The 23,918-nt window shown below is 36.0% G+C and overlaps 4 protein-coding genes across 4 annotated transcripts; all 4 read left to right on the forward strand.

Annotated features, from left to right (window-relative positions):
* Positions 1–716: 716 nt before the first annotated feature.
* On the forward strand, positions 717–3,024 carry Cbr-rbm-28 (the record flags this gene model as incomplete). Its single annotated transcript, XM_045242742.1, has 3 exons — positions 717–2,285; positions 2,339–2,530; positions 2,920–3,024. The coding sequence occupies 3 exons, from the start codon at positions 717–719 to the stop codon at positions 3,022–3,024; spliced, it is 1,866 nt and encodes a 621-aa protein (XP_045097160.1).
* A 477-nt stretch (positions 3,025–3,501) lies between these two features.
* Positions 3,502–4,095, forward strand: CBG20879 (the record flags this gene model as incomplete). Its single annotated transcript, XM_002631640.1, has 3 exons — positions 3,502–3,569; positions 3,624–3,710; positions 3,759–4,095. 3 exons carry the CDS (start codon positions 3,502–3,504, stop codon positions 4,093–4,095), a joined length of 492 nt encoding a protein of 163 aa, XP_002631686.1.
* Positions 4,096–4,267: 172 nt separating this feature from the next.
* On the forward strand, positions 4,268–8,032 carry CBG20880 (the record flags this gene model as incomplete). The annotated part of the gene is made up of 6 exons (XM_002631641.2): positions 4,268–4,498; positions 4,547–4,697; positions 5,418–5,736; positions 5,787–6,388; positions 6,665–7,008; positions 7,889–8,032. 6 exons carry the CDS (start codon positions 4,268–4,270, stop codon positions 8,030–8,032), a joined length of 1,791 nt encoding a protein of 596 aa, XP_002631687.2.
* A 2,336-nt stretch (positions 8,033–10,368) lies between these two features.
* CBG25679 lies at positions 10,369–10,997 on the forward strand (the record flags this gene model as incomplete). Its single annotated transcript, XM_045242743.1, has 2 exons — positions 10,369–10,428; positions 10,848–10,997. 2 exons carry the CDS (start codon positions 10,369–10,371, stop codon positions 10,995–10,997), a joined length of 210 nt encoding a protein of 69 aa, XP_045100362.1.
* Positions 10,998–23,918: the final 12,921 nt, after the last annotated feature.

Raw genomic sequence — 23,918 nt, forward strand, 5'->3', positions numbered from 1 at the left:
TTCATCCATAGAAAATGTAGAGAAAATAATTGCGGTTTTTTTGAGCTATATAACTCCAAGAAATGTCAAAAACTGAAAGAGGAGATAGATTTTTTCTGTAAAAAACTTTCAAAATGACCATTTTTGACATTTTTTTCTTCCGGACAACGACCAATCTATAACAACTAATTAATTTCTTAAGAATCATTTGAATCATCTTGAATCTCCACAAAATCTGATAAAAAATTCGGAAATTATGGCTTTAGACCTGCAATTGTGATCGCGCCAAACTTTTTTCTGTAGATCAAAAATTAATTTGCAGTTCGGAATTGTTCTGTGGGAGAGCGTGCATCGTTATAATTTTGTACCTAAAAATATATGTATTGCTTATTCTTTTTCTTGCCATAAGTTTCAAGTTTTATATTGAAAAATAAATGGATTTTAGAGAATATTCTCATGTAAATATATTTTACTCGTTATCGCATCGAAAAATAACATTATTTAAACTCCCGCGAATGATGTCTGCAAACGCGCCCTGTTTGCACGCATGAGAGAGTAAGAGAGACGAGAGTATTTTCGCAAAATGGTTGCCTTTTTCTCAATTTTCAAACTATTTCCCCCAATAATAATCAATTTAATCACTCAAAATATTCAATTTTCATTTAAAAACATTAGAAGCTTTTGGGTTCTTCGTTTTTACAACTTGATTTCCTAATTGTTGCCAAAAACCTTCAGAAATGAGTCGCGGAGGATATTCATCGTATCGCGGCGGTTTCAATAACTACGGATACAGCCAGAAACGCAACTATAATAGCTGGCAGCAAGATGAAGGCGAGGAGAAGTACGGAGAATCAGAAGAATTTGAACACAGAAACGGTGGGATTACATGTTTACCTGAAAATATACATGCGAGACATTTTTCAGCCAATCGCCAACCACTGCTAAAGAGGCCGAAAGCTGAGGACTCTTCTCAGAGTACCGGAGAGAAATCGGCAGTTCGACTGAAGTTCGAGAGAGCTAAAACCAAGGAATGGCGTTTGATTATTCGTAATCTTCCATTCAAAACGAAGAAGGAAGACCTACAAAACATTTGCTCAAATATCGGACCATTCGCTGAAATCGTGCTTCCACCATCGAAGAAAGATCCCAAGACTTCTGCTGGATTTGGATTTATTCAATTCGTCAAAAAAGAAGATGCCGAGAAAGGAAGAGAGTACTTCAACAGTAATAAGATTCTCGGAAGAGCGGTTGCCGCTGATTGGGCTCTGGATAAGGATACCTATGAGACTAATGCGCACGATGAGAAGGAGCATTTGAAGAAGAAAGTTAAGATAGAAGAGGTAGAAGATGCGAAGAAAAAAACGAACGTGAAGAAGTTCGAGGATGATGAAGAGGAAGAAGAAGTTGACGAAGAGGAAAGAGATGAGGAGGAAGAAGAAGATGTGGACAAAGAGGAAGATTCTGAAGACGAAGACGATGAAGACGACGAGGAAGATGATAAGAAGAAGAAGAAGAAAAAGCCAACAGCTGAACGCAAAACCGATCAAGCCATCACCGATGGCAAAGTAGTCTTCCTCCGAAATCTTTCATTCGAGACGAAGGTTGAACAAATCAAAGAAGAGCTCTCGAAATTCGGTCAAATCGATTTGGCTATCATTTGCAAGTATAAAGATAGCGGTCACTCTAAAGGAACCGCCTTTGTGCACTTCTCTACTCCACTGGAAGCATCGAATTGTATCGAAGGAATTGAAGATGGCCTGATCATTGATAATCGTCTGGTTAAAGCGAATTTGGCGATTCCAAGAAAAGAGGCAGCCGATATGGAGAAGGACAAGTTGACGAAGGTGCCAAAGGATAAGAGAAATTTGAGATTGGCCAGATTCGGATTGATTCGTGATGGAACTGCTGCAGCCGCTGGAATGAGTAAAGAAGATGCGACGAAAAGAGAAAGAATCGCAGAGGCAATGAGAAAGAAGTTGGAGAACACTAACATGTTCATTTCCCCTGTCCGATTGTGTATTCATAATCTTCCACAAAAAGTCAACGACGTCAAACTCAAAGAACTTGCTCAGAAATCCACTTCAGCCGGTGCCGTCGTCACCGAGTGTCGTGTATGGCTGGATAAAAAGAGACTGACTCCTGACGGTAAACCCAAGTCTTCTGGATTCGGTTTCATTGCTTTCAAAGAGCACATGCACGCACTGGAGTGTCTGAAAAAACTCAACAACAATCCGGACACTTTCACAAAAGATCATCGTCCGATTGTCGAGTTCTCCGTTGAGAACTTGTTGGCTTTGCAAGCTAGGGTAAGGTTTTATACCTGTATGGTTCGTCATTATAAATTCGAATTCAAATTCAGGCTCGCCGAAACGTCAAAAATACAACTGAAAAGATGAGTGAGCGTGTGGTAAACGAGAAGATTCGACAGCAAGTGAAACAGTCGATTGGAGAAGTTCACACAGCTGGAATGAAGTTCTTGCCGAAATTCACTGGAAAGAAGATTCGCCATCGCAATTTGAGTGGTCGTGCCAAGAAGAATGTGGATCGAGTGGTAAGAGCGAAATTTTAATTTTTCCCCCCATCAGAGGTTCCCAAAAAAGGACCTATTTTGGTCAACAGAACGTTCCAGTATTTAGAAGACTCAGAGATCAAAGATCAGTCTCTCTTTAGCACACCACCGCACTCTTTTTCCTATGTTATTTTCTGTTATTCCCTTGAAAAAATGCAAGTAAACAATTTCCTCTCGCCGCCTGCCGTCTCTAGAGCACCACCACAATGTAGCCGCCCATTTGCGTCTCACTCGGAGACATCGAAAAACTTTTGCTGACAAAGAACTTCTAGACTCTTTGAAATCTCATCATTTTCGGATCCCTAGTGGCGTATTTTGTATTATATTTCGTCATTTAAAATATCACTATTTAACCTGAATCTATTTTCCAGAAAGCCGCCAAAAATTCGAAACAACCCGAGATGCCGACGAGTGTCGGAAAGAAGAAGAAGGCGATGAAGAAGAATGTGGCCAAATATTTATCTCTTTCCACATAGAAATTTTCCCGTTTTGGTTTTCCCCTGTTTTTGTTGCTGTTTATTGTTATTTTTGATGTTTTTGTTCTTTCGAAAAAATTATCGTTCATTTTACAATTTCTCTCGTTTGCTAATCAGTTGTTTTCTTTTGAAAAACGACACAAATATATCTTATTTCTTCATTAAATATCTCGTTTCTATTCATTTTCTAACGTTAATCCCCAAGAGCTTTTCAGAAGAAAAAAGTTTGCTCAATTCGAAAGAAAAAGAGGAAAAAAGGTGGAAAATGTTGCCAGGTCAGTTGATTTTCCCGTATGATCACTAGAGTTACCATGGCAACATTTCCACCTCTGAATTATAACATCTGACACCCTCTCCATCTCGTTTAGCTCTCTTTCTCGTCTTCCATTCAACTAACTTTTTGCTTTCAATTGTCTAATAGCCATTTCTAGCAAAACGTTTTCAGCCGCTCGTCGTTTCTTCTCGTTCACCACAGCTATGTCTTCTGTTCACGGATTCACTGTCAAAAACGCAAAGGGGGAGGATACTCCACTCTCTAATTACCAGTGAGTACCACTCACTGAGTGGTTCATAAAATTTAACTGTAACATTAATTTCAGAGGAAAAGTGCTCGTCATTGTGAACGTTGCCTCCCAGTGCGGGCTCACCAACTCGAACTACAACCAGTTCAAGGAGTTGCTCGATGTGTAAATCCTAAAATGTCCCGTGATATGCTATATTCATCTGATTTTCAGCTACAAGAAGGACGGCCTCGAGGTTCTCGCCTTCCCTTGCAACCAATTTGGAGGCCAGGAACCATCTTGTGAGATCGACATCGCCGCATTTGTCGCCGACAAGTTCAAGTTCGAGCCAACTCTCTTCCAAAAAATCGATGTTAACGGAGATAATGCCGATCCGCTGTACAAGTTCCTGAAGCAAGAGAAGGGAGGATTCTTGGTTGACGCCATCAAGTGGAATTTCACCAAATTCCTCGTCGGACGCGATGGAAACGTCATCAAGAGATTCTCGCCAACCACCGAGCCAAAGGACATGAAGAAGGACATCGAAGCTGCTCTTCAGGCTAAATTGTAGATCTTACCTCTAGATTCTCACACCTTTATTTATCGTTTGTAAATAATAAAGATAAAGATGAAAAATCCATAGTATCCTATATCACATAAAATTTGCTTAAAATTCGCAAGGCGTTCTCTACTTTTGCCTGTGCGCTTGGAAATGTGGCCTAACTTTTTTTCCAGCCACAGAAATGTCATCTCTTGATCTACTACTGGAACGCCTCGTTAACAATTGCTCGATTTACGATGAAATGCCACACTCGTTCGATGATACACTTATCGATAAGCTTGTTGATAGCATTGAATTTGAAGAAAGTAGCATAATAGTTGTTCGAAACTTTGTGAAAAGTATTGATTTCGAGAGCCGATGCATTCCGATTCAGATGATCATTCGCCTGCTAGACGCGGCTATTGTGAAAAAAGTTAGGAGAATTCGAATTTCAGAAAAAAAAGTTGTTTTGTGTGTTTAGAAGTTCCACGATGACGAATTGCTTCTAGAATTCGTTCAAGGAAGTGAGGATCTTCTGCCACAAGCTCGTCCGCCTAAACTGCTCGACGATTTGTTCAGATTTTATCAAAGACCCGAGGTTTTTGCGATTCGGAAACCAGATGCGTGGCTTCGTAAGTCAAAAAGCTGTGGAGGAGAAGGTCCTACAACGATAACTACCGTAACCTAAAATTTTCTATTTCCCTGATTCGTTTTCTCGTTTTATTTTATTGATTTTTGTCGGTTTTTCTGTTATTGTCCTCCAGAAAAGTCGCGAAATCAAAGTTTTTAATCGGGATAAAAGTGACGAAAACTGCACGAAAATTGAGAAAAAAAATTGGCTTTTTCTTCGTTTTTTTTGCAAAATTTTTAGACCTTTCAAGGATTTTCAGCTATTTCTAAAGGTTCTTTTTCGATTCTTTTGAATTTTTCGTCTGAAATTTGACGGGATGGTGCTCAAGATTACTGTAGATTAGTGTAGAAACTCTTGTATTTTGTGGTTTTTTGCGAGCAAAATTTATCTGCATCTTGACGTGATTGTGTTTGCAGACAAAAAAAACAAAAAAGGAAATTAGTTTTCTACAGTAATCTTCAGTTACCAAAACACCGTTCCATCGAATTGCAGACAAAAAACCGAAAAAAATCTAAAAAAAATCTTTGAAAATAGCTGAAAAACCTTAAAAAAAGTCTAAAAATTTCCCGCTTTTCGCTCGAAAAATCGCTAAATTTTTTGGATACGGTAGTTATCGTTGCGGGACTTTCGGCCGCGGCCACCGGCGTTTCTCGTCCACAGCTCTGATATTTTTTTTGTACCAGCAATATCTTTACAGTATAACAATCCCAAAATTTTTTAGCTGTAATCCGATGGGCAATCAACGAAATTGATGATGACAGCACGTCTGTTTTCCTCCGTCGCCAATACCAAACATTCATCTGCCAACTACAATCGTCCGATGCTCGACGTCTTCTTATTATCTCTGGAGCCGTGGAGATTTTCATTCGCCGAACGCGTCGCGGTGAACAATCAAATTTCATTGTCGACGTTGTCACCAGAATTCTAGACCGGTACTCCGATGATTTGGAGGTGGAGGAACTGCACAGCTACGTGGAAAGTATCAGGAATGCAGCGAGAATCGGGGAGAATTCGTTGAGGTTATTAGTAAAGTTGAAAGAGTAAGTCCTACTGGGATTTTGAAATTCAGAAGTCGCGAAAATTATTCCAGACTCCATCAAACGCTAACGATCCCATTGACACCAGGCACCTGGCAGTGTGAATCAAATCGTGTGGATCTCATCTGCTTTCTTCTCGAATCAAATCCAGATCCATGTCATGGAATAATGGCATTCAGTGATGGTGGAAACGATGAACGAGTTCAAAATGTGGATCAACTCGTTGACCTACTTCTCTATTCCCCAGCCGTCAAACTTCATCACAAAACAAAAATTCTTCATCGAATGAGTGAAAAGCAAGTGAAGACATTCTTAGAACAGCTGAATGAGGAAGTCAAGGTGGAGAATAAAGTCCGAATTCCGGAGTTGTCAAAGCTTCTGCCGAAATTGGCTCCACGTGTCACCGTCCAGCAAATCGCTACACTTTTCGAGTCCCTTGGTGCCCGTGTTCTGGAATCCAGCTTACTTCTTCGTGAGCTCAGTCGTGTCTACGGTCCAGATATATTTAGTCGTCCAGAGCTGAGTGAATTCAAGAATCGTCTTCGTGCTCGTCTGACCGATATGATTCGCACTTCTGCGTTGGAATCCGAATGGGAGCAGACGGATACAGCATTAGAAATCGCGTATATCTTCCCGTGCTTTTTGCCAGAGAGCGGTTGGTTTTTTAAACTATTTTTCTCACAAATCACCGTAAACACTCTAATAGAAGACCACCCTATATTTGCATTTTGAGGTCAATTATCTCAATTTCTGTAAGTGATATAACAAATGTGTGAACTGATAAAATGTTGATAATATTACGACAAACATTTGATCAGTTGACACATTTTTGTTATCTCTTGTAGAAATCAAGATAATTGAGCTCAAAGTACAAGTGGTCTTCTATTAGAGTATTTACAGTAATTACATCCAAAAATGGTTTTTTTTGCAGAGGACCTTCAAGCGCTCTCCAAAAGCAGCCGAAACTCTCCGTACGTTATGTCGATGGTGTTGAAACTGATGCGTGATCATTACGGTGGAATTCCTGATGACCTCCTTCGTTTCTATATTCTAGAATCGGCGGATCCGGCTCCTAAGCTCGTTTGCATGCGTTATCTATGCTCACCAATGATTTTTGGAACTTTGTCTCGAGAGGAAATTGTGGAATATCTGGAAGCTGGACTCTCAGATAATGGAATGGATATGCGGCAGGAGGCGTTGAAACTAGCGGAGCTAGCAATGTCGAAACTGAATTTGAAGGATACCATGATAGATATGTTAACCGAATATAAAAATGTAAGAGTATTGACAGCCAGTATAGAAAATATGTAGATTCATATAGAAAAAAAAGAATAAATTCAAAAAAAATTGGCAAAATCTCGAAAAATTGCTTCTCGTCCATTGGAATGTTCTCGAAACTTTCTTTTTGAATCCTTCTAAAATTGAAAACTCTGAAAAATTTCGCAAAATTTTAGGCCGTTTTAGGTTTTCCAGCTGTTTTTGAAGATTCTTTTTCGATTTTTCTTTTCTTTTTGTCTGAAATTTGATGGAACGGTTTTCCTGAAGATTACTGTAGATGACTGTATAAGAGTTATTTCCTTTTGTAGTGTTTTTTGCCACTGTTTTCTGTCTGCATTTTGACGTGGTTGTGTTTGCGAAAAAACTACAACATACAAGATTTTCTACAGTAATCTACAGTAATCTTCGCGAACACCCTCCTGCCAAATTTCAGACAAAAAATTCAAAAGAATCGAAAAAAGAAGAATCGAGAAAAGAATTTAAAAACAGCTGAAAAACCTAAAAAGGTCTAAAAATTTTGCAAAAATCTGAAATCCCTGAAAAACGCCGTGGAAAATAGGCATTTTTTGTAAAGTGCCCTGAAGAGACGAGGATTTGCAGTGAGAAATCTAGGCCACGCCAGCGGAGCCGCTTGAAAAAATGTCTGTCAGACGCCGTGGCCTAGGTTTCTTACTGCAAATCATCGTTCCTCTCATGCACCGTTTTTTAAACTTTTTTCCTGTTTTCAACGGCGTTCTTCAAGAATGTCGGATTTTTTGAATTGTTTCGCTATATTAAGAAAATAGATAATTTTCAGCACATTTTAATGAAATAAAAAATTTTGGTCGGAGTCCCCCCTTCAAAAACCACAACATGAATAAACATTTCGAATTTTCAGGACCGCTGGATCGGCCGTTACGTTCGTCGTTTGCTGTACGAAGAGCATGTGGTACAGGAGAACGAGTCGGTTGTGATCGTTCGAGAAATGCTGGCATCGTTGAGTGTCCATGGAAACGACGACGAGATTAAAGATTGCTATTGAGAAAAAAACCATAATTTATCATATTTGTTACTGTATCCGGGTATATTTATTCAAGCATATATGATCAATTAAATGAATTCTCCCTGTGCAATTGTCTTTTTTGAATTCGAATCCTCTTCTTTTCACAAACTTTCAATTAATTTTCTAGTTTACAATTAGTTTTTTTTTTTGCTAGGTTCATTTCATTTCATTTCGTTTCTCATCTCAATCCGAAATTGAAATCAATCAAATCCAATGAAAACAATAGTCAATTACACCATCTCTGTCCAGGAAGGTCACAAAACCCATCGCCTTCTCTCTTTATATAAATGATTACTGTTCCTTCTTCTACGGAAAAGAAAAACGAAGACTCATTTCAATTAAACTCCTCCGTTCTTAGGACTGGTTCTCTTTCTGATCATGTCTAATTATGTCCTTAAATGAGAAGAATGACAGGGGCTGAATACTGTAGAAGAGTTTTTTAGAAGAAGAAAAGTTAAATAACCTGTCACACGGTTTGGGTTGAAATAATGGATGTTACAAGCTGGCATAATATGTCTGACTATGAGTTTTGTTTGAAGGAACATTGTGTCCCGTAACGACTCGATTGTGTGAAGTATGAAAACAATAACCTTTTCTGATCATTTTTCAGACTAACAGAATAGAATTCCGAATTTCTAAAAAATGATGCGGAAACAAAAATTCAGAATTTCAAAAAATCTGAAAATTGAAAAAAAAACAACTAAAAATCTTCGATTTTCGGAATGCTGATATTTTGCAGGAAATCTCGAAAAAATGGAAATTTTAGAAATTCCAAGGATTTAGGGAAACACAATTCTTAAAATCTTTAATTCCAGGAAACTTAGGAAATGAGAATCTTCAATATTCAAAGGTTTGAAAACTGAAATTCCAATATTCTAAAATTCCAAAATTCTGAAATTCGGAAACTCTGAAATTCCGAAATTTTCAAATTCCAAAATTCTCAAATTCTGATATTACGAAATTCTGAAATTCTGAAATTCTGAAACTCTGAAATTCCGAAATCCTCAAATTCCAAAATTCTCAAATTCTGATATTCTGATATTCCGAAGTTCTGAAATTCTGACATTCTGAAATTCTGAAAAAATAGAACTTATTTTCATGAATTATTATGAAAACGATATCAAATACAACGTTTCAGCAATTGTAATCTATCGTAAACACTTTAATAGATTGGTTCCCTAGTTTACAACTTTGAGCCCATATATCCTGGCTCCTGAAAGATATCAATAAAAAGCTGACTAGAAAAATCTTTGTAATATTATGATAAAAAATTTGTCAGTTAACAACGTTTTGATATCTCTTACAGGATTCGAGATAAATTGGCTGAAACTTGACATTGTGGGGGAATTAATACCTCGGTACTAGGTTTTCAATGGCCCAAGAGAAATTTTCAGACAGACCCCACATCAGAAATTTTATGAATCTGTACCCCTACCTGTTCCCCACCTATTCCTATCCGCTCTATCTCACATTTATCACTTCCTTCACCTATATACATTTTTAACTTTTTTATCCAATTCATCAAACCAAAAAAGAATAAGAAGAAGCCGCGATATCCCGCAGAGTATTCCGCGTCGGTCATTCTTTTTAGACGTTTTTTATAGGGGTCTCTATAGTAGGAATATATGGGATAGGAAAGTGTCACTTTTAATCCAATTAGACTTTTCTCCGTTTTTCTGAATAAGTTGACACTTTATATCGTGTTCTATATGTCTTTCTCATCTTTATTGGGAGAATAGGAAATCAGAAGAATTGAAATTGAGTGGATGGGTGTGTGCATCAAGGACGTTTAAGGGGAAGGTTATTATTAAAAAGAAGATAGATCAAATGTATCATATTTCCTTGGTTTCGACTTTTCGATTGATTCTGGAGTTTTGAAAAGTTTTGATCGATTTCTCTGACAAAGTGTAATTTATCATGCCTACAACAGTAGATAAAGTTTTCAAAAAATGTCAGGTTCATACGGAAAAAAAATCGTTCGATTTTGAAGAAGCCTTCCCAAATCATCAACTTTGCGTTCATTTATCTCGGTTCCAATAAGAGATATCAAAATTCTGTGAACTGATAAAATATTGGTCATAAGATGATAAGGATTTTATTAGTAAACAAAAAATTGATATCTTTTACACAAATCGAGATAGTTGAGCTCGAAGTTGACTCTTCGAGCGGGAAAAACCAACACATAAAGTATAAATCAAATATCTTATGGATTTGCTCAACATAACTTTCCGAAAAGGTAACTTGTGTGATCTACAAAAGTAGATACAAATTGTTTAAAGTTTTCAGGTCCATGTGAAACAAATTTGTTCATTTTTATGAAATTCTATGAGACAAGGGAGATAGTGCTCAAATCAGGGGCTATCCTCTCTTATCAGGTTCCGAAAAGTTCCCAGTATTAAAATTTGACTTCTGAAGATTAAAGTACAATCAAATACCGTATTCGCAGAAGTCCACCCAAAACGTCTACTTTGAGCACAATTATCTCGATTCCTGTGAAAGATATAAAAAAGTGGTCAACTGATAAACTGTTTATGATAACATCAGTAACATTTTGATAGTGGACAGCTTTTTGTTATCTCTTATAGGAACCGAGATAATTGAGCTCAATGTGAACGGTTTGGGTGGGCTTCTATTAGAGCAAAAAATCAGAAGCACTGTAGTTTTTTCTTTGAACCAATCTAACGGACACAGTTTTTTTCGCTATATTTTTGAAATTTCTTGATACTTCTGATTTTTGAAGATTCAGAATTATTCATAACATTAGTAACACTTCCAAGAATTGAAACATTTTCAGGTGGCTTCTCTAAATGAGTCTGGCTTCTTGCAACCTAAATGTTTTTTGCTCTCATACTTGCCAACTTCCACATTCTCCAGTATTCCAAATATTCAAATTAATGTTCCCTTCTTCAAATTTCGTTCGTCACGAGTCGTAAAATGTTTCTAATCGAAATTGACATAAAAAACAATTAGCTCTCTCCCTAACAAGTAGCTTCTTGTTCAAAATGAATAATTCATCCAAAAGTCCTAATTGTTTTTAATAGCTTCTCCCTTCTTGTGATCCTTTTCTTGTTCTTTATTTCCAAATGTCTAATTTCTTCTTCTTCTTTTCCGAATTACGTCTTCAAGAGTAACACCTGCTAATATGACAATATATAAAAGATGGCACCTCTTTTCTCATTCGGTTTATTGCCGCTTTTTGGAAGAAGGTGCTCATTCTGGAGACACCTGTCTCATCCAATTTCGACATTTTGACCTTCTACTTTTCGAAAAGAAAAGGTGTCCATAAAAATGATTGGTTGCGTTCAAAGAAACCAAGATTTAGGTGTTCTGGCAGAATTTCGCATATTCGACCGAATAGAATTCTCGAACTTGTAAAAATTTATCAATTCCATTCATTTCAGAAATTTCAAAAAAAAAAACTGTTCAGAAATTTCGAAACTCAATTTTGTTAGTTTTGAAGTCTAATAAATTTATGACCTAATTACCGATAAAACTTGTAATAGAATGGCTCCAACACTATCAACTTTGAGCTCAGTTATCTCAATTCCTATGCAAGATATAAAACATTTGTCAACTAAAAAATTGTTTATCATAATGTCACTAATATTTTATCTGTTGACCAATTTTTGATATCCTTTATAGGAATTGAGATAATTGAGCTCAAAATTGATAGTTTGGGTGGGCTTCTATTAGAGGAAATGCCGTAAGCATTGATGATCTGATTAGCTGATTATTAAAACTAAAACCATTTTTTCGTGTTTGCAAATCCCTCCTATTCAAATTTCGATCCGCATTCAAACCACCGGAAGCCCTAAAACTATAAATCTGATCCTCTTTCCTGGCATCTCAACTAATTTTATTACTCAAAGTGGCCTACCGGATGGTTAGTAATAAAAGTTTCTTCATTTGCACCCCATGCCAACTCATATAAAGCCATATGGTACACAATAGAGAGAGCAGAAGGAATTTCGAACTTTAAAAATCACAATTAAAAAGTTTATTAGCTCTGAAGGAATTGATGAATTAACGGAAAAGGGTTGGAAAACTTCGGTGAGCAATAAATTAAAGATCGTAAAATCTCTGAAATAATAGAAGTCAACCTTATGCTTGCACTTGGAGCTCAATTATCCCAGTCTCTATGAAATATATTTTAAAAAAAGTGATCAATTGATAAAATGTAAATCATAATTTTAAAAAAATATTTTGTCAGTTGACCACTTTTTGATATCTCTCACGAGGAATGAGATATATGAGCTCAAAGTTGACGGCTTGGGTGGCATTCTACAAGTGTTTATGGTGATTTCCAGATTCTACGAAAAAACTGTAAAACCTCCAATAAAAGTGCCCCAGCTGTAAATGTTGTGACATGATTGATGGGTCCAGAAAAATCGGTTTTTTAAAACTCATAAAAAATCCGATTCATTTTTATAGCTCTACAGTTTGTCATTCTCACTTTTTAATAGTACTTCAGCTTACTTCAATTTCTGTATTTTCCAATTCCAGTCATTTTCAAACTACCGTAACCCTTTATAAACCAACCCCACTTTTATTCAAACAAAGTTCCTCTCCTATTCTTTTTCAAATTACACCCTTGATGTTTTTTCTCTTACTTTTCCCATTTTCGTTTCTCGTCAAAATCAATCTTTCTCCAAAACCTTATAATTCGGTGTCTTCTTCATCTCGTATTGGTTACCTCCAGTTACTTGTAAATCCTCAATTTTACACGACTTTTAATATTTCAAGGACCTTTTCGTCTTCTTCTTCTTTTTGACAACTCATGATGAGCTGAATTGGTTACTCTTCAGACAAACCGAATTAGGGAATCCTGAATCTGATTTTGAAAATTTCAAAAGGCTAAAAAGCGTGAGATGGATATAGCATACTTGAAAAATCAGGGCCCGGCTTGTTTTTCCCCATTTAGTAAAAAAATTGAAGTTTCAAAAATTGAAAAAATATCACCGGTCCTTTACCAGTATGGGATGTTTAAAGTAATAGAAAGGAAAGTGATTACTGTAGAAAGTTGGAAAAAAAAGGAGAGGTTTGGTTGATTAGTTATGTCAGTTGAACCAGGAAGTTTTGTTCTGAAATTGGTCAATTCAAAATTTATGTGATCATTTTTTAAAGTGAGGCTCCGCCTACTTGATGAACTTGAAAATTTTTCAAGTTCCAGGTGATTCTTGGTTTCGAAATCTCCAGAATAGTTCGAATTTCTTCCAACTTCCAGAAATGTTTCTCTACCGCTCTTCTCCGATCATATAAGTCTTTCTGAAGATTTTCCCCAAATTATAGCTTTTCAATTAGGGAAAATTTGTTTTCTCCGAATTAAGAAACCCCAAAAGAATCGAACTTCTGACACTTCGCACCAAATCTATCCCGCGTTGAGCTACCGAGGTTCCCACATGCGGGTGGCGCAGGTGGTAAGAGAGTTGGTTTTGCGAAGAAAGGTCAGAAGTTCGGATCTTCTGGGATCGAACATTTTTTGTGAGTTTTTTGAGGTGGGAAAGTGGAAATTTAGAAAAAAATCACTTTTCTGATACATTTCAGGTACCACTACCTCATAAAAGTACCAACAGCCTGGTATTAAGCATAAGGTTTTTGATTCAATTTTTTGGTTCCATCGAACTTTGTTTCTACGTTCTTCAAGGTTGGCTGAAATACGGTATTTTTCAATCTTTCTTTAATTATCTTTATGTTGCTAGACAGAAAAATTTACGATATGATTTTCTGATTCCTTTGAAATCCAATTATTAAAACTTTCATTTTTTGCTGAAATCGGATAGTTTTTATCTAGCTTCAATCATGCTGCTAGACAGCAAAATTTACGATGTCGTCTCCTCTATTTGCTCTTTAGAAGTTTCTAGACTAGCAGAAATTTTATTCCAAAAACTACGGTCCCTCTGTTCATTCTTCAAAAAAGAAATATCCAAATCGATGACACACCATTACAATCATCCTCGCCCTTTCTTCCTTCCTATTATCCTTCATATATCTCATCAATCTCTTTTCCTCTTAACCTCAAAAAAGCGATTAGATACCTAACCGACACCAATTTATATTACCTCGTTAGACAATTTGTATAGACACAGAAAGAGAGCAAAGAGACAAATGCCGACAGATTTATACATACACCTTTCTTCCTCTATTGACGATGCACCATGTTTCGCCTCGTAATCCCCCGACGATGGGCGGTCGGGACCCTTTCGGCAGCATCTGTTTCTTGGATGTTGTGATAATAATATGCCCGTTAATCCCATCATTCTTCCTTCTGTCTCATGTTTTTTAAAAGGTGAAGTGGATGGGTTCTAGAAGAAGACCATTTACCGGTGAATTGGGTCATGGAACGGAAATTAAAAAGTTTGGAAAATGCTGATGGTTATGGTACCTTGTGTTTCCTGAAATAATCTAAAAATCAAGAAACTAAAAAAATCTATCGTATTGATTGAAAAGAAACGTATCCAACTTTTGGTGTCTTAAAAAACCATTAGATTTTCTTCATTTTATTAAAGAAGGTCAATTTCGAAATCCTAAAAATGGAGTTAAATTTTTTTCAATTTATCTGAAAATTTCAGAGTAAACTAATAGTAAACAAAAATAGAGCATCATTTTTGTATTTGACAACTTCTTGTAAAAACCCAAAAAAAAACGAGATAAGCGGCCTCAAACTGGGACATACCGTAAACACTAGAATGGAGCGCCACCCAAGCCATTAACTTTGAAGCTGTATATCTCATTTCTTGCACAAGATATCAAGAATTAGTTAACTGATAAAACATTTGTGATATTATGATAAACATTTCATTAGTTGACCACTTTCTGATATCTCTTACAGGAACTGAGGTAAATGGGCTCAATGCAAACGGTTTAGGTGGCACTCTAGAGAGTGTTTATGGTGTTTCATTTCAGGGTTCAAATTTGGCATTTCAGGCATATCTCTTCAGAATGGAATTTGGTGAAAAAGTTGTCAATTACAAAATTGAAGCTCTATTTTTGATTAGTATGATCTGATATTTTCAGACAAATCGAAAGATGCGGAAATTCTTTTTTAGGAAATATACTCTAGAGCCTGGTAAAGATGTCAATCATCAAGATTATTTTTTTCAAAAAGGTATATTTTTGGTCCTGAAAGAAAATTTTGGACATCGCATTTTTGAAAGATCTGGTATTTTGGACATCTGGACAAATATAAAAAACAACACCGACACACAATAAATCCCTCCATAACTCATACCCAGATTACTGTAGCCTTTTTCATGAACCGCGCAAATCCGTGCCCCTAGGAACCTTTTATATTCTTCTGCCCACATCTCTAGTATGACAAATCAACGTCATGTCAAAAATCTGCAAACTCTGAAAGTTTAAATGTCGTCACCACTGTTTTCTACAAAAATAGCACCGGTCTTCTAGCCTTATTAATAAAAAATTAATCCGACTTTTGTTGTAAAAAACTCTCAAATCGCAAATGATTCCACCTGTCTCCCCCATAGTGATTGACACCTGCAAATCATCATGACAAATCATTTTTGGAAGATTCTAGAATTTTCGGAAACTTTTTCAAATTTTGGGTTTTTTTAAATTCTTCGATCCTTGTTTCGCATGTCTCATATAATTCATAATTTCTCAATCTGTCTTTCTTTTTTTTCGGGGGGCGAACACCTGGTACCGCTAGACACATTAGTGCATAACGAACACGTAATTAACACAACGGGAGGAAAATGAGACAAAGAGAAAAGAATGTGGGAACTCATTTCATGCGGATTTTTATAAGCGCAAAACTTATGAGAACTTTTTTCGAATTTAAAAGTGCATAATACCGTGTTTCCTCTGATTGATGCCCACCCAAACTTTGATCTCATATATCTCGGTTCCCTCAAAAGATATCAAAAAGACAAAATGTTACTGATATTATGATTAACATTTTTTCAGTTAATTACTTCTTGATATCTCTAACGAAAATCTAGATATACAAATGCAAAGTCTACTGTAATTTCTCTGAAATAAACCCAAACAAACCTTCAACTTTGAACTCATGATTAACATTTTGTCAGTTAATTACTTCTTGATATCTCTCATAACAACCGAGATAATTAGGCTCAAATTGTAAGCCTAAAGTGGTGTTCTATTAGAGTGTTTACTGTAAAAACAGTCATAAATTCCAATTGTCTTTCTAGCTCCTCCTACTTTTTGTATTCTTTGTACTTTTACCAGTTACGTCGTGTCTGTTGCACCTGAAAATTTCAATTTTAGAAATGAGATTTCTAAAGATTTGAATTTTGAAATAGCTCTCTTTCTAAACTAAAAACACTGGACTAGTCACATGAAAAATTCTTAGCATGTTATAGATCTTTTGAGTCTAAAAACCAGGCTCGAGTGTGTCCTGATAAAGTGTAGGCAGATATTGCAAATCACTGATTATTCATATTTTTTAATGACTACACACAGACCGGGGGACAGGTGATTGTCAGGGAGGGGAGGAGAAAGAGAAAGCAAAAAGTGATATGTCAAGTGTTTCGGAATTTCCAGGAATTCGCCTGGAATATTTTTTCTGGGGTACTTAATTGAAATCACAAAATTCGGTTTTAAAATAGAATATTCTTGATGTTTGGAATATGGGGAACAGAGCTTTTTTGAAGTTGACAATTTTTAAATACCGTATAACCTATAATATAGGGATCCCCATAGTGTCAACTTTGAGCTTTATTATCTCGGCTCCTGTACGAGATATTAAAAGTGTGTCAACTGACAAATTGTTTATCATAATATCACTAATATTTTATTATTCAACAACTTTTTGATATCTTTGATGGTAACCGAGAAAAATTGGTTTGAAGTGCCCCTCATGTCCAAGCTTTTGAGCCCCATTTGTTCCACTTTTTTCCTCCTCCTTCTTAAGAATTTGTTTTCCTCTCAATCCATACATGTATAATAATTCTTACATGATCCTATTGCATAATTTCTCATAAGGTCATACGTTCGATTAGCAATGTACAATCCATGTTCCCTCTCCCTCCACCCTTTTCTTCCTTGATTTTTTACCGACACCTAGCTGGTTGCGCCTGTATACGGTCATGATGATGAAGATGACGTATGCCGCCTGTAGAGTCACTTTTGCCATGATTGTTACGGTATTTTCATACTGTCATAAAATTTGAGTGAAGCGTTGGGCTGGGCTCAAATTTGATGGGCTTAAATGCAAATAATTCATCCATAAACTGGCCAAGTTTCAAATTATTTCATCGATTTTGAGATGAGTTATCGCTTGCCAAAGTTGCTTCATCTAAAAAGCACAAGTAACACTGCGCCGTTCATCTTTGAAGAATCACAACATCACCTAGACTCGAGGAATCGCTTTGAAAGTTTCAGTAGCTTTGAAACAATTGTAAAATTATATTTCTACCGATTTTCGTGTTTCTAGTATACTTATGTCTAATGATATACCCATTTTTATCAGTCCAGGTAATTGTGCGCCACCCAGATACTAACAAGATCCCCTTTTACATATCCCCTCCCGCCATGTCCTTTTATATAAGTTACATATCAATTATTATGTAAATGTTGTGTGTATGTATCGACAAAATTTAAATCACCTTGGTGTCATCAGGAAACCGCAAATACCGTATGACCCTTTGAGAAGGAGGAGGATGTCATAAAACTAATAATAGAAGATTTCCAAGGATGGTTAAGAATGCGTATCGTCTCGTCATAAAAATTAGCATTTTTCCTGCTTCGGAAGTTTTGAGACATGATTGAAATTTCAAATTAAATTATGTTTTGAGGATTTGAGAATGAGGAGAAAAAGTACAGTAACCTAGCATCCCCTATTCTCACAATGAGTTTCCTGATTCCCCAATTTCCTTTGAATTCAAATAATCTTCACAAAATCTCATAACCATCTTCTTCTGCCTTCATCAGATGAAGAAAGCATCGAATGGATGGGAGCATCGAGAATAGCGTCATTCGGAACAAATTGAAGAAGACCAGAAGAAGAAGAAGAAGAAGAAGAAAAAGAAGAAGAAGAAGATGGGATTTTGCAGATGTTACATTGTGTGTGTTGCGAAACCAAACAAAACATTTGGAAGGGTGCGAACAGAATCTTCCGAAAAGAAGAATTTTGAAAAGGAGCAGTCCGGAGGAGGAGGTCATAAATGAAGTGTGTTAAATGAAAAGGCAAGAATTGCTAACGATCAGATGTGTTGGAAAATTAGGGGAGGAAGGGCGGGAAAAGAAGAAGGAGCATTGGATTGCGACAATTTGGAGCCTTGAAATATCATATGGAGAATTGGGAAAACAAAATCGTTAGGATTAGAATGGGTTTTAAAATATTTGAAAATTCTGAAGCTTTTCCGAAATTGATAGCCGGAGGTTAGTAGGGGTTTCATTACCGTATTTCCTCTAGAAGAAGTCCACCAACACTGTCAACTTTGAGCTCAATTATCTCGATTCCTATAGAAGATATCGAAAATTTGTAAACTGAAAAAATGTTTATCAATATTTTAAAAGTGGACAACTTCTTGATATCGTTCCCAGAAATCCAGATAATTGAGCTTAAAGTTGACATTTTGGGTGCCACTCAATAAGAATCTTAGGCTTCCAGGCTCTATTGTATATTCTGCTAAATAAGTCTTTTAGAATTTTTCGACTTGCCTGAAAACTTCAAAATATTCTAAATAAAACTAGATCTTCAGTTTTGTAATTAACAATATCTTTGTCAAATTCCATTCTGATGAGATATGCAGTTTGTAACATAATCAGTGCCGGAAATGACAAAATTAACATTGAGACCACTTATCTCGCTTGGTTGGATTTCTACAAAAAGTTGTCAATTACAAAAACGAAGCTCTATTTCTGCTGAGTATAGTCTGAAAATTTCCAACGCATTTAAAAATGTTGTACTAGTTTTTTAAAGACTCCAACATGGACTCTTGTCAACTGAAATGGGCCGAAATACTATTCATTTTTGTCGGTTACTGTAGTTATGTATAAGTTTCGAAACTTTAGATGATTTGGCTGATTGTGTTTGATTCTCATTTTTTAATCAGTCAGATTTAAATGTTCGGTTATTTGCAGGATACAGTAGTCTCTTTGAATCTCCCCCACCGTATTTGTTCTAATAGAAGCCACTAATAGAACCCACACTATACCTTTTCTTTGAGCTCAATTATCTTAATTTTCATCACAGATAACAGAACTCTGCCAACTCATAAAATGTTTGCATAATATCGCCAATATTTTATCAGTTGACAGACTTCTACTATCCCTCATAGGAGCCGAGATAACTGAGCTCAATGTGCACGTACAGGGGGCCACATTTTGGAGAGATCACGGTGTTGACAAGTTTCAGCTAGGTTTTCTAGATCTTCTTCCATTTCTCTCAAAACAATCCCTTCTATATATGTTTTCCTAATTTCGTATCCCGCTCCAAAAACTTCAAAGTTTCTCATTCCATTCCTGTCAGCCCCGTTGCTATGCTCTTTTCTTTTATTCCCCGTTTTCTTTCTATTCTCAAATCCAAACCAGTTTCATTTCATGTAGTGTAATAAATGTGTCCCATTTCAAATTTCCAATTTCAAATCTGCTCCTTTCCAATTTCACTTTCAAGCAGCTCCCGGGGAAACGGGGCCAAGTATATCTTTTTTGTCGGCGACAAAAAAACTTGACACACAACAAAAATGTTCAACTACGGAAATAGGAAATAGTCGCTGAATGGAGTCGAAGAAAAGAAGAGCGTATCTTCTGAATCTTTTCCATCATCAAATGAAATGTATAAGTTGATTGTGGGCCATTCAAAAAGGCGTTGAGTAAAAAAGAGGATCCCTTCAATTCTTTTGTCGAAAAAAGTTGAGAAAACGGATGATGGATCGGATGAAAAAAAGGAGGAGTGATGATTATATATACTGCCGCGGCGGGAACAAATTTGTTATGCGGAGGAAGAAAAAGAAGAGTCACTTCATTTCACACGTTTTCAAGTGACAGCTCCTGCTACCGTATACCCATAATTACATCATGGCGAAGGGAGGAAGAAGAGATGATTCTAGATATTTGACTATTCAAAAAATAGAAATTGAGATTATGATTCAAGTAGTCATGAGAGTCAGAATTGGATTTGAATTGAGATTCTTTAGATATTCTTCTTGCGCGTTACTGTAGTTTGGATGCTAACTTTTTGTCCTGATTTTTAGATTACGGTTATGAATCTTAAAAAATTGATTATGGTTACGATGAGTCTTTTAAATTTTGAAAATTGTGAAATTCTGAAATGCTGAATTTCTGAAACTATGATATTCCGAAATTCTGAAATTCCAAAGTTCTGAAATTCCAAAATTTGAAAATTTCGAAAGCTCAAGGTTTTGAATTCCAACATTTCGAAAGTCTAAAATTCTGAAATTCCGAAATTCTGAATTACTGAGTTTCTGAATTTTTGAAATTCTAAAATTCTAAAACTCTGAAATTCTGAAAATCCGAAAATTTTGAAATCTGAAATACCGTATTTTCGAATTCAGAAAGTATGAAATTCTGAACTTCTGAGTTTCTCAATTTTCGAAATTCTGAAAATCTGAAATTCACAAATTAAGAAGTTTCGATTCTTGGAGTTCAGTATTCCTTGTTTTCCCTAATCCAAACATTCCAACCTCCCCGTATCTCATAATTTCTGTTTTTTCCCCATTTCATAACTTTTCTTTGTTTCCAAAAAACGATGTTTCTTCTCTTACTTTTCCCTCTCAATGTGCGTGTTTTACCTCTTTTGTCTCAACAAATCAAATAATTTTTTGATTTGTTAGACAAACAGAAAACATTGTATCCTATTTGAATTCGAGGTCATCATCTTCATCTGAAGTCGAAATTTTCGAGATCCCTATACTTCACAAAAATCCAAAGAAGTCAATAAAATTTAGAGCACCTGCTCTTCATATGAAAACCCATCAATGTCTTATTATCATATTAGTAGGGGTGTCTGTTCCAATTTGTTTCTATATTTCATGAAATTTATGACATCTCCTTCTCCCTCCTCAGTAGGCAGATGGTTTACGGGCGGTGCACAAGATGTTAGGAGGAGGAGAGGGAGAGGAGAAGGTGTTCATTAATCACGTAACTAGAGAGCCCAATGGCTAATGGACTAGAATAATAACAATATACATTTTATGATCAGGTCATTTCGAATTAGTAAGAGACTCGGAAATTTATTGAAGAAGGTAGAGAGTGTTTCAAATTAGTAGCAAAAGAAGTTGGAGTGGTCGTATTTGCTCTACTAGGAGCTTACCTAAATGTTCAACTTTGAGCTCAATTATCTCGATTCCTGTGAACGACATGAACATTTTTTCAACTGATAAAATATTGGTGATTTTAAGATGAAGAATTTATTAGTTGATAAAATTTTGATATCTTTTCCAGGAACTGAGATAAATGAGCTTAAAATTGGTGTCTTGGGTGAGCTTCTATTAGAGTAGATTGATTGGTCGTTTTGCGGAGGTGAACTGGTTCGCTAAAACTAGGATTTTTAATTTTTCAAAATTTAGTTACTTTTTTCAAATTCCAAGTTTGAAACCTAGGTTTTTTTGAGAATCTGGATGTTTACAGTATCCGGTCAAAAATATACCATTTTTTGACTTCTTTACAGGAAAGTAGTCAACGGGGGTCCTGAATATTTCAGAAAAACTATAAATGTTCCCGAAGTTCCCAATTTGTCTGAAAATTCTGGACAATACTAAATAAAACCAGAGCTTCAATTTTTTATTTGACAACTTTTTTGCCAAATTTCGTTCTGATGAGATACGTTGTCTGTACCCATCATAGTGCCGAAAATATCATAATTAGCAGTGAGGGTTGTCCTACTTGGAGACCGCTTATCTCGCTAGGTTGGAATTTTACAAAAAAGTTTTCAATTACAAAAATGATGCTCTATTTTTGTTTAGTATAATTTGAAACTTTCATATAATTCGGAAAATGATGGAATACTTTTTGAGTTCTTCAAAATTGACCATTTTCCACTGCAAAAAGTCAAAATGTCGTATTCCGTCTACATAATACATAGAAGCCCATCCAAACCGTCAACTTTGAGTTCAATTATCTCGATTCATGTAAAAGATATCAAAACGATGTCAACTGTTAAAATTCTTATTATAAAATAATTCACATTTTGTTAGTTGATTTATATCTTTCACAGAAACTGAGATAATTGAGCTCTATGTTGACAGTTTGAGAAAAAGTGAAGCTCATAACTATTTGGTACTGTATCATCCATTATTTTCCACTTTCCAGAAAATAATAAGTTTTGAGTGTAGAAGAAAAGTATGTAGAAGTAGAAAAGTAAATAGTCTTCTTTTCGTTTGACTTGTTTGATCTTCAATAAATGTATAAATGTAGACGTCGAATAAGAAGAGGGAGAACATGTATAATATTGATAGGGAGGGACAAGTGGATGATTGAATAAAAATGAGGTGAATAGGGTGGAGAGAAGAGTTTTGAATGAATATGATATTATATATTTGGAAATATAAGTGTTGATATTGATACCAAAAACCCATCAAAAACTATGTTTGACAGAAAAATATATACATTTTATTGAGGAGTGACTCTGAAAACATGAAAGTTTGACTCATAATATGTTGCAAAGTTTGGATGGGCTAGGAATCTTTAAGAATGCGATTTTCGGATTTTTCGCAGTTGGGGTATGCATTCTGACGTGACGGTGTACAATGCGTACAGCTACCGTGCCGCGTGGCTCAGTCGGTAGCGGCGCCACACCTTCAATACTCGTCCCACAAGTTCAACTCCTCGAAGGGCTTATATGGACGAAGTTTCAAGAAAGTTATTTTTGAAAACATTTTTTTCGGTAATATACAGTTTCTGGAATCCGAAAACATTTCCCCGGGAAAAATGAGTGTTTACCTATTTCCATTGTTTTCAAATTTGAGTTCGATGTCTTTATGAATCATTTTACCTTGTTTTTTTGGAAAGGTCATGTGTTGTTTTTAGATAGGGAAAAAATAATAATAGGAAGTTGTTAAGGTGAGCAATCAGATTTTGATAATCTTATTTTTCTCAGCTTACCGTAAAACCTGTATTAGAAGGGTCGGCCCTTCTATTTTTCCATGGTACCAGGGCCCTTCTACTAGAGGGGCCCTTCTAATAAAGGTTTTACGGTATATGATGTTTTGGGACGAGACTCAGCATTCTAGAATCATTATTCTGAGTACCGTATCCCGGATTCCGTATTGAGAAAGTACGCTCTAGTGGTAACTTATATTTCTTATACCTACCTTTAGGAAGATACCCCAAACTCTGTTGATTTTCTTTAACTGCTCCACAACTTCCAAAATTTTTAAACATTTTCAAAGTTTGTATGGTGAGTAAACGTGCTCTATTAATAATCCGGTGGTTCTGCCGGCGCGCGTCGGCCGATCGGTCAGCTCGGTTGGCGGTCGGTCGGTGGTCGCCGATTTTCGACCGACCAAAATTAAAGTGTTAATTCCGAGGTACCCAGAACTCTGGAATTCTGAGAATCTAGAATCCGAGAATTCTAAGAATTCAAATTCCTTCAATTCCATAACAATTTCAGTTTTGAATTCCCCTTTAAAAAACCAGGAATCCTAAAAAGACAGGCGGTTCATTTGAATCAAAGAGGCGAGAATTCTCATTCGATGATTTTTTTTGGCTGGCTATGATTCCACAACCAAACACATTCAATTACTATTTTCAATTATAATTCCCCCTCTTCTTTTTTTTCTAAAACCGTCCCATCTTGGTGCCCAAAACTTCTCGCATCATTATCGAATCGCACACACACACTTTCAATTAAAACCATTCTACACTTTTCACGAATTCTCTTCTTCTCCCTTTCCTCATCTATTCATTTACTGTACACACCTAT

This window comes from Caenorhabditis briggsae (assembly GCF_000004555.2).
Source record: "Caenorhabditis briggsae complete genome, chrII, whole genome shotgun sequence".
Taxonomy (NCBI): Eukaryota; Metazoa; Nematoda; class Chromadorea; order Rhabditida; family Rhabditidae; genus Caenorhabditis; species Caenorhabditis briggsae.